Source organism: Ciconia boyciana, chromosome 4 (genome assembly GCF_034638445.1).
Source record: "Ciconia boyciana chromosome 4, ASM3463844v1, whole genome shotgun sequence".
Lineage (NCBI taxonomy): Eukaryota > Metazoa > Chordata > Aves > Ciconiiformes > Ciconiidae > Ciconia > Ciconia boyciana.
The window spans coordinates 42,644,286-42,660,893 of NC_132937.1; the positions used below are offsets into that span (position 1 = coordinate 42,644,286).

Consider the following 16,608-nt stretch of genomic DNA (forward strand, 5'->3'; position numbering starts at 1 on the left):
CTGGAACTGAGGAGATCCAAGATCAATTTCCTGCTATGCCACAACTTCCTGCATTAATGCAAGCAAATAATTTAATCTCTCTGGCTCTAATTCAAGTAACAGTGTTTACAGTCTTTGTTGTCTCATTCATACTAAGTGAAGAACTTAAGCAGGAACTTAGGTCTCTCAATAGTTCTAGGGTAGAAATATATCATCTGTAAAGTCACACATTGGTAATAAAGATACAATAGGTTAAAACAGAAAGCCTCTGACAAGAACCATGAACACACACACTACATGGATAGATGACAAAATTAATAGAAAAATAATCGAACATGGAACACAGAAGTGAGTGCCATCAAATCCAGCTTTCCACCACCTTGGAATGCTTTCAGACAAATCTAAAATTAACTGCTTTCATAAACTAAGTTCTTAAAATAATTTCCATGTTTTTATTGTTGTTCTTATTCTGCTTTTGTAAAAACAAAAACAAAACAAAAAGCTTCCACAAAACTGTGTTTGTTACTCTCATTGGAATTCTGTTCCAGATACTCCGTCCTAACTGCCAGAAAACTTCTTCCATATTTGCAATGTATTCACAATCAGATAATACCATTTGTTCTTGTGCCAGTACTGAACAGCAACACGCATTGCTCTTGGCTAATATTTATTCCCATTAGTATTTTTCATAGAACCATAGAATAGTTTGGGTTGGAAGGGACCTTTACAGGTCATCTAGTCCAACTGCCCTGCAATGAGCAGGGACATCTTCAACTAGATCAGGTTGCTCAGAGCGCCATCCAACCTGGCCTTGAATGTTTCCAGGGATGGGGCATCTACCACTTCTCTGGGCAACCTGTTCCAGGGTTTCACAACCCTCATTGTAAAAAATGTCTTCCTTCTATCTAGTCTGAATCTACCCTCTTTTAGTTTCAAACCATTACCCCTTGTCCTATCGCAAAAGGCCCTACAGTTGGGCTACTAGGCCCAACTCCCCTATTTTCATGGAGAGCAATTTTGTATCATCTCGGCCTTCATTTTATTTGTCAAAACAACTTCAACTCCTCTTGTAAAATAGACTTGCCGTTCCTGGCTTCGGCTTCGTTGTGGTAGCCCTCCCTGCAACTGCTCCAGTTAGAACTAATCTTTCTTGGGTGATCAGAAACGCGTGGAAAAAAGGTGTGGAAGAAATCTCACAAGTCCACGTGCAGTGACACTAACACTTCTCCCTTTGCTGGAAATACCTGATTTGACAGACTGGAGAGCATCTGCTGATGTACCAGCAGATACATTGGTGGCTCAATCGTGTTGCTACCAGGTTGTAAGACCATGGTCATTCTCATCCGCTGTCATTTAAAAAGTAATTAACATGGAGTTCACGGTAAAAATGTGTATTACTTTTCCCTAGCAATACATATTAATAGCTATTATTAAATATTCTATTATCCAGCCCTTTAACTGATCTGTTACTGTTCAACTAGAATACAAAGTCATGTTTCAATCCATCCCATGTGAATCCTGACTGTTTGCTAGTTCAAGTATTCATTTTAATTCATCACTGTTGCTGTCTGAGAAATCTCTGAAGAAGGGAGTAAAATTCAGAAAACAACTCAGGTCTTTAAGTGTGAATACGGAAGCTCATCCTCAAAACCAACAGAAAATTATTTTAAATAATTTCTAAATTGGTTTAATGGAAACACTCTGACCTGGTCAGAGCACTCTGACCACTGATAAAAGGCAGGCTCCCACTCATACCTAGCAACTTGTGGAACAGAAGTATTCCTCCAACCAATTAAGTATCAGGAGTCAACTATAGTCAGGCCATGATACTACAGGATACAATAGTATAAAAAAATAAGGTCAAGATGATCAGTCACTGTTCATATCCTGGGCAATCAGAAAAATTTCAGACACTAAAAGAAACATCTTTTCCCCATGAAAAGGGTGTACCACTGTTTGTATAAACTTGTTTCTTTTCCAAGACTAAATGTTCAAAAATCCATAGACAACCTGCTGAACACCAAGTGTCCTCATAAACAGTCACATCTGGTCTTTGTCATTGAATTGTCATTCCTTCTGTCTTAATCCTCAACTCAAACCCTGCTAAATTAGATTCTCGAGCATTTTAATCTTTTTAAAAGAATATCCTGCTTTTATCTTCAATGCCTAGAAAACAGTAGCTAAATGGTTTGCCAGAGAAGGTAATTCAGTTCTGATTTTCTAACACTACAGTGAGTCTCCTACATGACCATAAATACCTGATCTTTTTCTTTCTCTCAGCAAATGGGAACTAAATGTCAGTGATGCACAAAATCCTTCAAACAAAAAAAAGTTTCTTCAAATGCTGGGATTTGCTCTCTTTAATACACTTTAAAATAGATTACCCAGTCATTCTCTAGGAAAAAAAAAAGTATAAAAATAAATTATATTCTAATAATGTTATTTCAAAAGAACTTACGTGGGTTTTGATAACTATTAAATCCAAAGTAGGTTATCATTGTTAATGAGTAATTTTCTAATAATGTCTCACTGCCTTATTAAAAGCCTAACTATGAATCCAAGCTTCATCTATAGAATGCACCCCATTACTTCACCCGGGGTGTAAAGCTTTCTGCTTTCTATTTTCTTTAAACACAATGACCACTTAAAATAGTTTTTATTTCTAAGTCTTTTTGAACTTTTGATTGAAGTAGGGACTATTACACAAATATTTAATGTAAGATTAAAGAAAAAAGAATTTTTCATTTTTGCAACCAATTTTAGTTTGCCAATTTGAACACTGAAAGTGAAGAAAGCACAAGCATTCCTAATCTGTTATTAAAAATAATAATTCAAATATGTTTAAATAAATCTTCAAAGATTTCCCGATTTTAGCTTCTTACTTAGGCTTTCCAAAAAGCTGTCACAGAAAGAAAAAGTTTAAAAAAGATACAATGAAAGCTACGAAGGTGAAACATACTTTTCTGAAAAATATTATGTTGCATCTGTACCACTGTCCTTTTCTTATAGAAAGAAGATTTATTTTCCAGAAATAGCTATTCATGCCTTCTTGAATAGAATCCTTAATAAAATTCATACTTTTGCTGATGCACCTAACTCAGGCAAAAGTAAAATGACACTCATGAAATGCAAGATATGCTTAAATACTCAAAGTCATTGGAAGCAAATGTATCTTTGATTCAGGCTCAATGTACAGGAAAGAAAAGTACTCTTAGAATTATGAAACTATGAAAAACGTTCTTAAAAAACCCAAGCAGTACTTTGTTGGAATATGATTTTGTTTATGAAAATATCACAGAACATTTATCATGTAAATTAAAAATTGGTTTTGAAGTGTATCTTTAGAACTGAACTGTACGCTTCTAAAAGGAAAAAACAGAGAAGACTAGTTACTGAATCTTACATATGCAAGATGGGACTTGTGGGAATTTAAGTCTCCAGTCACTCACTTCCATTTGTCCAAACTATTTTACATACTTAGAGAATTACAAAGGATTCTCACTCTGATTTAATGTTTCTGTTTACTGTCATGAGGACAAGACTTGGCAACCAGTTCATAAAAGCAGACTCTGGTCTACCTCAAAAGGAAAGTTTTCATCATTCCCCTCAGACAAAATTCAGAACAACAGATAGAACTTAAGAGGTACAAATCAGGAAAATAAAAAAGCGTAATACGTAATTTGTGTAGAGTTATTCTTTCATTTTTTTAAAAAATACAGATAATCATAGGGCTAACATTTTCATCTGTCAAATAAAAAAAAATTATAACTAACCTAATCACCTAACCAGGTGATTTTCCTATCATGATAACTTGGAAAACGTAGTAGCTTTCTAGATATTTACAGTGTTAACACATTTTAGGAAACAAAAAAGTGCTCAATTAATACTAAATGAAAACTATAGAAACAAAGACATTTTTACTGTCCCTCTTAAAAATCAATCAGCAGGGTTGGTTTAGATTTGGAGAAGAGGGAATTAAGTGCAAGAGAAACAAGTATATTATTTCCCACGTGTCTCCTTTTCCTACTCAGTGAGAGCAAATTTGTATATCTAGACACAGTAGGAAGGTCTTCACTTCTTAAGCTTAAAGGAGAAAATATATCACGTTTTCATTTTTTGTTGGTTTTGTTTCCTTTTTTTTTTTACTGTCATCTCTTCCAAATACACAAGCTAACGTAATCACCAAATATTTTCTTTATGACAAGACTGCAGCCCTGCTTCTCCAATATGGGATTCCCAGTCATGTTTGTCACATCCAACTTTGCATACTTAGGGCTATTACATTCTCAAAGCAAAACAAGATGTCTCAAAAAGGAAGTTGGTCCTCATATCTCCCCATCACCGTGTTTTGACCCAGAGCTCTCTATACCTTGTAATACACCATGCCAAAGCACCATGTCCATGCACCCCCATCAGATGTTCTTCATTTCTCTGTTCCCAAAAGCCCCAGCCTCTCAGTTCAGAGCCCTTCACTCCCCAGTATACTGCAACAAACCTCTCCTTTTCCTGTGCAGCCCCGAATGCTTTGGCACATCAAAACACTCATCACTCATTTACCAGACTGAGATCTCATTCAACAAAGAATTCATGGAAGGTCTCCACGGGGAGAAAAATAAGATGTGCTATGGAAAAGATGATGCATGGCTGCCCTAAACATGTGAACATATTAAATATAATATTTCCAATTAGTACTGCTGGATTGTCTCATTAACTCTTAGCTAAGGATGCCAGCAGCCTGATAAACTCAGGTTTCCAGACATAAACTCAGGTTTCCAGACAACTCTTGGCTTTCTAAATATAAAGAGTGTTGAAATGGAGCAAACTTTCTACTTTTGTGCTCTGGGTCCTGCATGTACTCTCTCTCCTTGCAGATCAAGCTGTCTTCTACAGAAGCTCCTGAAATAGGCACATAGTCTATCAGGCTGACAAACCCACCAGCCTATATAGTGCTAAAGTCATGAGTTCTCTGGATAACCTTTTCATAACAGAGCCACCGGTTTAGTCAAATTTTGCTGAAACATTTGAAAAGTGCTCTAAAAACAAGCAACTGATTGGATAGAATGTAAATTAACGTTAGTATGACACGAAGCTCTTAGCACCGAATATCCATACAACAGCAAATTTTAAAAGAAGATTCGTATCATTTTTGCTTTTGAGGAGGTGTCATAATACTCAATAAATGTGGGGTTTTTTCTGCTAAGACATTTAAACACAGTTTAATGCATGCACTCTTTCCTCAGGAAAGCTGTAGCTAGCAGAACGCCCTGTGGAAGACTGCCTTAATAATTAGGGTAAGCAGAGACAAAGAGAGTGCAGTACAACAGGCTAGTCATCTGTGTATTTACTAATGTTCAGACAGTTTCCATCTGGAATCTCAGAACTATTCCAAAAAGGTGGTCATACCTCTGAGAACTAAAGTGTGGAGATTACATAGCAGCAGATTTCTGTCCTATCCCTTCCCTTCATTTTACTCATCTCAGTGGACAGCTGTAAACATTAACAGTAAAAACTGTCTTCCTGGTTAACTAACCAGGAAAAGGTGAACAGAAAACATAAGTAAGTGGCACAAAACCCACCATACCTACATTGCAACTCCATTTGTCTAAAGTGGTAGAGTGTAGTAAAAGTTTAAATACAAAGTTTTATTATTAAAAGCAGGAAAATAATAACTTTCAAGTCGGGGGGGGGGGGGGGTGGGGTGTGTGGTTTTTTTTTAAAGTACATCAACACTCTTTAAGGTTTGTTTTTTTCCTGCATGTTTTATTTCTCTATTTATTGGTATGAAAAATTACCTCCTCTTTCAGTGCATGTTTCTTCTGCTCCAAACAGATTTCTTTAGCACGCATCAACTGCAGTGTCTCCTTAGAAACCGCATACTGAAGCTTTTCCATACGTTCCACTGCTGCTGCCCATGCTGCCTTACCAAATTTTTTCTGGTCTGCTCGCATTCGATCATACACAGCTACAGAAGGGAAGAAAAGGCAGACAGCTTACCAGTCTACTCTTCAGATCACTAGTGATTCTACTACAGGATATAAGTACTCTTAGGATTCATGTAAATATGCAATTAGCTATTTGTTGATCATTTTATCATTTTAATTCCAATTTTTGTTCCCCATAGAGGGACCATTCTGAATACACAGTACTTGAACACTTGAACCACTGGTTCAGAATTCTTGACTTAATACAAATATCTCATTAATGCTACCATATGATTTTAAACTGCATCCCAAATTTTCCCCACTTCTGAAAGCCCCAACTATCAGCTACTAAAGTCTACAGTTTCCCTTGATAACTTCTACAGTGCAGTCATAAGTTTAAACGAATCTGCAGAGTGAAAAAAAAAAACAATTTAAAGTTTCAGCTTCAGCTCAAGTGCAATTCTGTAAGAATATTGAATTAAATTTAAATAACATCTATCTTTTACCTCAAAATGCAGGTTGCTTCACAAAATTAATTCAAATTAACTAAACAAATTATAATCTGATCCTACTATGCAGGGATGAATGAGAATCTTTTCAGGAAGACTTCGGAGTAGCAGGAGTTCCTTGCCTGATTCAGATTTTCTATTCTTGAGCCCCAGACAACATCTAGGCTGACACATATGAGATTTTCACCATTTTTAATATCTAGAACAATCACATGATACTGTACACTTAGCTTTGCAAAGCAAAAGCCATGAAAGTCACAAATTCAAAGGGATAGCATTCAGTCTCCAGCTGCTAGAAGATACTACATGGTGGTGTAGTATTACCTTTATTAGGTAATTAAAAATACCTTTACATTCTCATGTGTTTTTCCTCTGCCATCTGTTATTTTGGTATGTAAGACCACCCTGTGATCAGCAGGAGGCCAAAAAAACCCAAAACATAACAAAACAGGCAAGCAACCTGTACACCAAAGGTCTATGGTTGTAAACAGTCTCCAGACATTTCATTCCCCAGTGTTTTTCCCCACTGCTGTACATAAAAAAAGCATGTGAACAAAACAAAAGTAAATAACTGTAAATATATGTACTTTATCAACTAATGGGGTATTTTATTTCCTGCCTTTGTCATACTAGAAAAGGAACCAAACTGATTAAATACATTTAGAATTTGCTCCAATTAAATTAATTCCAACATGCTTGGTTTAGTCACTTTTTCAAAATAAGGTGTTATACTTTCATGTTATACTTAAATTGGGTTGTCACCAAAAGAAATCATTTTGCAGTGACTGCTTCTCTTGAGGCAGATCTGGCAGTCATGCAGGGAGATGACAGGAAACCTACCCATCAAAAAAGATTTTCTCCCATGGGTACAGCTCATTTATTTGGTTGCACAATTACTGTCACCAAGGCAAAGAAAGAAACAGAAATCCACAATCAGGCAGGGAAGACAGTGGGACATAAACTCTGTCAGTGGTAGCCCACAGTCAAACTAGAAGAGGTGACAGGAAACCACATCCTCAGGTCCGTTTGCCCTAATAAACTCATAATTTAAGTTAAAATGGTACAAGGAAGAGTGCGCAGATGTACATGGCAAGTCATGTGGCCTGGTTTTACTGCACCAGCTCTTTGGTAAAACTGTTGCATTCTTCAGGCATAGAAATGCCAAGGTTATGTCCATGGCATGGAGGTTATGAAGATTTCTGAACAACAGAGCAGCTTTCACTGAGTAGTTAAACTGAGCTGTTGCTTAATATTTAGAGCTATGAAAAAAATTACTGAAAGGCAGGGGAGACAGGAAAAGGAAATGAATTGAAAGGTAATAAACATTTACTATGGTGGTCTGCCATATCCAGTACAGAAGACAGAATCCTTCAGGGACTCTATGCTCCCTAAATCCTTTGCAAATGTACAGTGCAGCTAATACAATCACATTGAGAAAGTGGTTGTGAAACTTTTATCTAAAATTTCTATTCTGCTCACTTCTGATGATGTTCTGAAAAGGCTTATTGGTGAAAGATTCAAATAGACACAGAAGAAAAAACAAATGGGAATGACAACTGCATTTTCCTCATGGACGACTGATGAAAAAAATAAATAAATCACAATACATGAACATACAATCACAGAACATGGTAAACATTAAATAATGTTTAAAGATCTTTTATTTGATGGATAGGATAGTAGAAAATAACTACCTTTCTGTGTTTTAGCTGTTATTTCAAAGTATTTAACTGTAAGATCTTGAATAGAAAGCACAGCCACGTGGGCTTTTCTCTGCCAATCAGCGTCTTCTTTTTGCAGACTCTCAATTCTTCTGGGGCCTAGGTAGTCATTCTCTATCGAGATCTGAAAATAAATCAGTCCATAATTAACAACACAATTAATTGTTGTTATTTTGCCAACAGCACCCAGTTTCAGGATGGCTAAGAATGAATGAAAAACAAAAAGGAGAGAAAACTACCAGCAAATCACCATGGCTTCTATTCCAACATTTTCTCAAGCTTTTTGGTCTGAAGTTCCTCATTTGGACTCAAAGTTCTGGAGAAAAGTGTGGTCTAACAGAAAAACCTCTAATCTCACAACTAGATCACATAGCCAAATCTACAGTTTGTTTTATAGTAATCACCTTCTTAAAAAAAACATTCCAGCTATTCTTCCTAAAAAAACTGTATCGTCTTTGAGAAAAATCCAAGCCTCACAGTAAAATTGGCTAAGATAATTTTTTTTCCCCCTGACGATTAAACTTGCTTTTGAAGACTTTCATGTTTTGCAAGCTTTACTTCAGCTAATGCTTTGAAACTAAGAAAATTATGACAGCTTTCACAAAAGTGGCTGTTGGAAAGTACACAAGGAGAGGAAGAAACAGCAGAAGCCATTAACTTCAACATATCATGTAAACATCTATTTCCATCAGCTGTTGCTTCAGAGTAACAGAACATAAAATAACACATTCTACACCGTATGGATATGTTTCTGAAGGAAAACAAATTCGTTCTTCAGAGGAAACGAACTGAAAGGAGGTTCCTAATCTATGTGAGCAAATGAGAATGAATCAGAGAGGCAAGACTCTTCTACTGGAAATATTATTCTCTGAAAAAGCTCACAGATTGTTGTTGAGTTTTGAAGAGAGTAAAGTAAGTTTATTGTGAGAAGATATGACAAACAGGCCTGCAACTATAGGATTTTGTTAAGTTTTATATAGTCTACATCCCCTAAATAAAGAAATAGTCCTCAAGGATCTTTAATACTTCCCAAGTTCTTTCTGAAGACAGCTGGGACAAGAATGGACAAGACTGACAGAAATAGACTTAGGCCAGGCCATGCTATAGCTTAAGCAAGGATCTGTCACGTCTCTCCAGCTCCCTTCCTTATTCTTCTCCTAGACGGACTTGTAATAGGCAGAAAAGGAGAAAAACACAAGATGTAACAACAGCAGGTCAATTAATTACAAGAACAAAAAAAGTAAGTTGAGGGAGCACTACAGATGGCAGAGGCAATATACAAAAAGGAAACAGCTTCATACATACAGGAGTGTTTCAAGCTCAACACTCAGCTACCTTCCTTCGACACATTCCAGGAGGCCCAACAACCAACTGCAACCACAGCCTGGTGGATATATTAGCAATAATGCATGCATTTCAGCTTCATCATCCATTCAGGGACTTCTCAAAGTTAGTCTTACAGGCTTTAATTTAACTGTGCTCCCAGCTGGTAACAAAAACCCAACACTACTTCCCAAAATATGTGGAATTCCATATGTACAGCCCCAAATATATTAAGTGAAAACACTCAGCTGTAAGAAGGGCTTTACAGTTTTACTGGTTTTTCCTAACAAATCCTGACATGGACTTTAAATGTTAATACATGCAAACTAACTTAGACTGAATGATGTAGATTCCTTAAAATATCTGGAGCCTGGGACTAGCAATACAAACTACAGGAGTTTCGATTATCTTAATCAAGATATAGGAGAACGACATACACAATTCAATAAAGACTGTAAAGGAAGTAACGAACTAAAAAGCAAACAAGATGTTAGGACACACAGAAAGAAGACTAAACAATAACATCATTGTACTGCAAACTGCAGTGGTGAATGTTTTTTCCAGAACTATGGAGAATGCTGAGAAATTAAGAAGTATTCAAAAGAGAAAAATCATAGAAGATTAAGGTTATGGCAAGAGTAAGAGGAATGACTGGGATTATTCAACTGTTTTTTTTCCACAGACACGTAAGAGTGTATATCAAGGAGCATTAAAACCACTACGTTAAAGTATTTTATACTGGCAATTGACAGAATTAAGGCAATTGACATAATTAAATTGTGCATCCTTAGTTATGCCTTCCTTATTTATCCACGTGTGTATCATAAAACCTTTATTTACCTTTCAGCTTCATTGACTGAGCTCCAGGCTAAAAAAAAAGTTCACCTTCAAAAAGAAAGCTTTATTTTTTAAAAAAAGTATTTTTTAATAAGACATATTCTACTAGTTATTTGAAAACTCTGTTTAAACAAGTGAGCTCGAGTGTTAAAGCAAGTCAGCTTGAGTGCTTCCGGATGTTCTAGATTCCGTTTGTGGATGAAAAGGATTGGACAGATTTTTAAATCTTCAGTTAAAAAAAGCTTAATACATACAATAGACAAAGTGTTAAGCACGTCCATCAAGAATTCATCAAAATACGGTGGATAATTTTTATATACACATATACTGAAAAAAGGAAAATAATAAGGACACAAGCATTAGAAAAGATCAGATGAAACACATATAAATACCCATGAATAGGGATACTGAAAATAGCTGTAACAACTGGAAATATAGCCCTGCAAGATCCAGTATAAAGTCAGCAAATATCATGAAAGCTTACAAAAATTATTTTTTCAGGGTACTACCAAAAAAAAAGTACTAGATTTCAATCTATTTACAGATTTAGGTGAACATGGACTTGAAATATTTACACTCTCATGATCAAGTCTTTCTGTCTTTGAAGACGTTAAGCCCCTTTCCTTGCCTTCCCCAGCCTGCATAACATTACATCAAAGTCTCTTCCTTCTTTCCTTCTCCTTCCCAATCTCCATCACTACAAAAGAAAAAAATCATACATCTCCAGTTTTCACCCTCCTTTACTCTAGTCCTTGCAGGGACACAGAATTTAGTATTTTCTGCATGTTTAACATGCTTTCAGAGTTCCATTGAGATGCCTTTTTGCATCTTTCCGCACCATTTCCCCCCATACCCTAATCTTAGGTCAGATCCAAGGCTGTCCTGGCCCTTGCTTCCAACTGTAATTATTACTAGCACCTGGAGAAAAAAAAAATTAAGCCACAAGGTATGAATACATTGATAACTCCCAACTTCTGTTACTAAATGGCTTATAGGCTTCCTGAGCTGGTGGCTAATCTGAATCATTGTTAATAGCCACTGATGGGTCCGCCTCTTTCTGGAACACATACATACTTAGTGTCCACAGTTAAACTGTGGAAATTATTGCCACAGAGCATGTAAGGTGTGTGTTTAATAACAGTTTAATTATTTTTCCTTTATTTGCAGGCTATTTTAAAGCACCACGAGTTCATTGAGGGGCGCCTATTTTTTTCAGTGTGAGAAAGACTGAAAGAAATCATTCAATATTTTCTTCCCCTTATCATTAATGATTTATAGATCTTTCTCTTATCTTACATGAAGAACAAGCTTTCCAAACTAAGGCAATCTAATTCATTTACTCTGTCCTTGCACTGAGGCTGTTTGCAGGGAATTACCCTTACTATCCCCACTGCCATCCTGTAACTATTCTGATCCTACAGTATGTTTTTGAAAGGGAGAAACTAAAACTGCAGCATTCAAGATGCAAGTATACCATGGTTATATACAAAGGTGTGACGTTGTCTTCTATTTTGTTTTGGTGTCATCGTCTCCCCCAGTAATTCAAAACCTTTCTTTCCTCTTTCAAAATGCTGAATGGCAAGTTATTTTCAGAGAACTCCTCAAGATAATACTCATCCCTTTTTCCTCAGGAGTAGTAGTTAATTAAGTGCATACAAATGTACATGTACACTTTTGGAGGTTGTCATCACCCTTCTGCACATGCCTTACTTTCTATTTAATGACAATTTCACCTACTGTTTTATTATCCAGCCCAGCCTTTTGTAAGGGACCTTTAAAAAAAAAAAACAAAAAAAACCCAAAAAACAAACCACAAACCAAAAGCAAAACAAAACCAAAAAAACCCAACCAAACAACACCAAACTTTTTGGCATTCAAACATAATTAAATTTTTCTACAAGTCTTATTAAGCACTTTTACAGTTGAACATCCAGAGCAGTTAGTTTTGTACTTCATTCGCCTTGCAGATAGGCAGATTTAAGTGATCAGATACATGCCACAGCTTTGTAGTCAGCAACCTCATACCAAGAGTTCAGTTTCCTCACTGATACAGACTACCAGCCTGCCCTCCATCAGATCGCCTGTTTAGAGCATTATTTTTTCAGAAAGCCCATAAAATCCTGATTTTAACTCAGCAAAATGTTTTGCTATGAGTTCATATAATAAATCCAGAGGATTTATAGTTCAGAATGTAAACAGAGACTGGCATATAACCCTTCTGAAACAGACTTTGAGACTATAAAGACTATCACGGCATAATTCAGCATATTACAGCAGTTTCTCAAACAAGAAAGCAATATTTTCAACAAAGTTTATGACCTTCATTTGCAAATCCAGCCATTTTGCATAAACTTAGATTACCGTTTCTTCCCTGCTCTACAGGTTTTTCAAAAGCCAAGTTTATTTAACTATGATTTCTGATGATGTGAGGACACATCTTCAACTACAGATATACTAAAGGTAACTTAAGAACTCTTTGAAGTGTTTCAATTTCTCCACTAACTACCTTAGGTTTTTTTTACCAGACATGTTTCATCAACTTCTTGTCAGCAAGTTACTAGTCTTGTAACTTGCTGGAGGGTGTGGTTCACAAAGAGAGGAATGAAATTGAGCTGATTGCCATGCAAGTAATTGTATGTTCTAATCAGTGCTGCTGTAGTGTCCTCCAATGTGCCTTGTGTAGCTTTGTATTCCTGTTTTTCACTGCAAGACCACCATCCGCTCAAAAATATATGAGGCTTAAAAAAAATAAAAATGCACAGTTCAAAAACCAGCTCACTAAGACATCAGTTATTCAAAAGCCAATGATAAAAACATGGATTTACTAATACAGAACTCATCCATTTAATGTATGGGAGCAACACTACAAATTAAGAGTATGAAGCATTGACATCCACCCCCTTCCCCAAAATATCTTCAGTTGACTGTGAGACTTTTTTAAAAGTATCCTCTCTTTAAGTATTTTTTTAAGTAATTCTATTTTGCTAGCTATCCTCATCATTAAACTTATCTTCTCCTTTGAACTTGTTTCATACTTTGAGAAAATATTTTTTAAACCAAAAGTTAAAATGTTCAATGCAACATAATTTATTTCTAAGTATCTCATTTTACACAAATCAAAGTAAAATTAGTTATAAGGTTCACTACTGCAATTCACCATCAAGTATTAAACCAACAAATAAATCTGCATACGGTTGAGCCAGAGTTATATTTCCACCTATACCAGTATCTGCTTAAAAGGAGCTTGAAAGGGAAGCACAATATAAACTAATAAAGCATTCTACAATTTAGAAAAAACTGAGTCTGATGAATTATCAAGCTATATGCTGCTCTAATCTCTTATTTCCAGTGCTAGACCTCAACATTAGTGTATTTAAGTCCCTAAAAACCCCTCACATTCAAGTGAATTAACATGTCAGTGAAAATAATGAATATGTACGCAATGAAACTAAGAGTGCTTTTAAATATATTTAACATATAATTACATTTTAATGTCCTCATCTCCTGGAGATGAATTGAGAGGTAATGATGACTCTAGGCTCTCACCTGTATCAAGATATTATTATCAGTTGTCAGTTAAGCAAATCCAGTCCAACTCAGACCTTCAAGAATGCATGTGTCAAAGTTTTGTACATTAAAAAAAAGGCAAAAAAAAAAAAAGGCATGAAAAAAGAAAGCCTCCCACTGATTTCACCTGGGGTTTGATTAAACACAGTGCCTACTCAATATGACTGCGAAGTACTGTCCACAGTTAGAAGACTATAAAAATTCCAAGTAGCAAGGTAGTTTCTTTCTCTCTATGAAGGCCAGTGAACACAACTGTACATACATAAAAGGCTTTGGGGTTTGCCCATGAAGTTATTCTTTTGAAAGATTTTTTTTTTTTAAATAATCAAATTTGGTATCCTGTTTCAAAGAACGCTTTATACCTTAAGTCTTCAAGGGCTTAAAGCTTAATCATATTAACCTGTCAGTAAGTTCTATAGCCATATATCAACTACTAACTGGTTCCACCCCTCCATACTTTCAGAAGAAGACTGCGCTATATATGGAGGATCTGATAAAATTAAGATTTAACTATCTGAAATCAAAGGCACCAGAGCACATGTATCTACTCTGCTTCTTACAAATTTTGGGAGGAGTATTTCACCTTCAGGTTTCCAGTTACTGATGCCTACTACTTCCCACTTTTCTGCTATGGCAATATGTATTCTTAACGTACAAAAAATCTGAGAAATTTTCACAGGGAAATTATCCATTTTGATAAATGAAAAATTTGTGAGTATAAATGTGAAACATTTTTAGGATCGGAAATATTACAGCTTTTTTTAGTTCATTAGAAGTCTGCAAATTTCTAGCAAAAAGAGCATCTTAAAATGCATTTAGAATTTGAAATTAATGCTAGATAAAATAATCTATAAATATTGTTTGCCCTGTGGTTTTAAGTTCATACTCATCTTTCAGATTTTTGGAAAAATATACAGATAGCCCAAAACATATAACACAGCATTTGAATATCAAGCTTCACTTGCCTGATGCCTATGTTACATCTAAGAGTCTGAAATCAGAAGAAATGGACCAGTAACCCAAACAGTGAAATTAACAGGCTAAAACTCACTGGTTGAATGTCTTTACATAGTATTCCTTCTAAGCCAACAACAGTCCAGAAAGAATCAAACTTAAAAATGCCTATACAAACTCAGCACAGCTTTTATGTGTATATAAATTATAATACTGTCTTCAATTCCTTTATTATACCTTCTCCAGCATTCAGTGAACATAATTATAGTTCTGACTGTTGGGCTGGCTTATCGATATAACTTTTCACACCTACCTTACAAAATATGGTTATACTAGACACACAGAATATGTCTAGTAAGCATATCTTACATTTTAATCTTGATATGAGTACAGACTTGCTTCTTTGATGAGCATTTCTTAATTTGATAATACCATTCATTACAAATTGGCTTTTATTTGTGTGTCCCCCATAAAGGCCTTGTGGCAAGCAGTATTATTCCCATACCATATATATTAAAATATGTAAGTCCCAAACAGTGCTGTGCTTGCAGTGTCCCATTTTGTCAAGAATGCATGGTATCTGGTAAGCATTTTGCCATGCTAGAGGGAGGTCCCCATGGATTTGAGCAGCACTTACAAATATTAAGCATTTCTACAAACAAAACTAGGTTTCTGAAGCTGGGAGCCCAAAAAATGAGAACATACCACTACCGAATGCATTGTTCCAGGGTCAGATGACTAGTCCGTAATTAAATAGAAATTTTGGCAGAAATCAATTTTCCAGAGTGACATTTCATTTCATAACAAGCCATCCTTTCCTCCTTCCATAATCTTCTACCTTTTTCATTATGTTTTCCAAATTCAGCAATATTTAAGTACTTCAAAATACAGCTCTGATTCCTCACCCATATTAAATGATCCATCCTTCACACTAAATGAGGCAAAATACATGTGAAAAACTAGCATACAATCAAGTTAAAATATAAAAACAAACAAACAAAAATATTTCTATCATGGCTATTATGGACAACACTAATCTGCATTTTCAAGCTTCTGAATGTTTTAACTTTGTTACGAACTTTTGTTCTGGGTTGTTTTGTTTGGGTTGGTTTTTTTTTTTCCCCAAAAAAGGAATCTGCAGAGAATACAGCTGTCCTACTCTAATAAGCCTCCGCTGAGAAGACAGAATTTCATGTTTGTTTCTCCCTTCCCTCCTATAGGCTTGTTTCTTGCTAAAAGTTTCACAGCAACAGCAAAAATTTAACACCCATGATATATCTTCCAATTTTTATGTCTTGCTCCAAAAGGAGAAGACACTATATACTATTCTCAAAGATTATAGGGAAACCAATAAAATTCCTCCTAAACTCATTCTGAAAACTGACAAAATATTAAAATACTTATTAAAACCCCCAAATTCTTAAAAACCAAACTAAAATAACTTTCCCACAAATCAAAGACAGATACCTAATAGAGAAAAGTCTAAAAATGTTAAATAAAGTAATTACAGAAGGCATATGCGATCTTGACTAAATACTGATATTTGTAATCAAGCTTAATTATGCTTGTAAATTATTTTTTCATTTTAGTAACACATTCTGCAGGTTCTTCCTTCCTTACCCTGCCCTACATCCAAACTTTATGTTTCTCCTTGTCATTTTTCATATGTAAACAGTATTGTATGTTCACAGCTCCCATTTCACTGAGGTAGTAAGCATCAGAAATACTTCCATTATGCACGAAAATGAAGCTAACCCCAGCCATAAGGGTTTATAGAAACCTAAGGATCTTTATTCC

At 35.5% G+C, this 16,608-nt stretch overlaps 1 protein-coding gene across 1 annotated transcript in view; it reads right to left on the minus strand.

Moving 5' to 3' along the window:
* Positions 1-16,608, minus strand: part of JMY (junction mediating and regulatory protein, p53 cofactor) — a 72,829-nt gene that overhangs the window by 31,989 nt on the left and 24,232 nt on the right. Inside the window, exons 3-4 of the mRNA XM_072859666.1 lie at positions 8,104-8,254; positions 5,772-5,941 (exon numbers count right to left, since the gene is read on the minus strand). Coding sequence (XP_072715767.1) covers positions 5,772-5,941; positions 8,104-8,254 — 321 coding nt within the window. The remainder of the gene's footprint in view (positions 1-5,771; positions 5,942-8,103; positions 8,255-16,608) is intronic.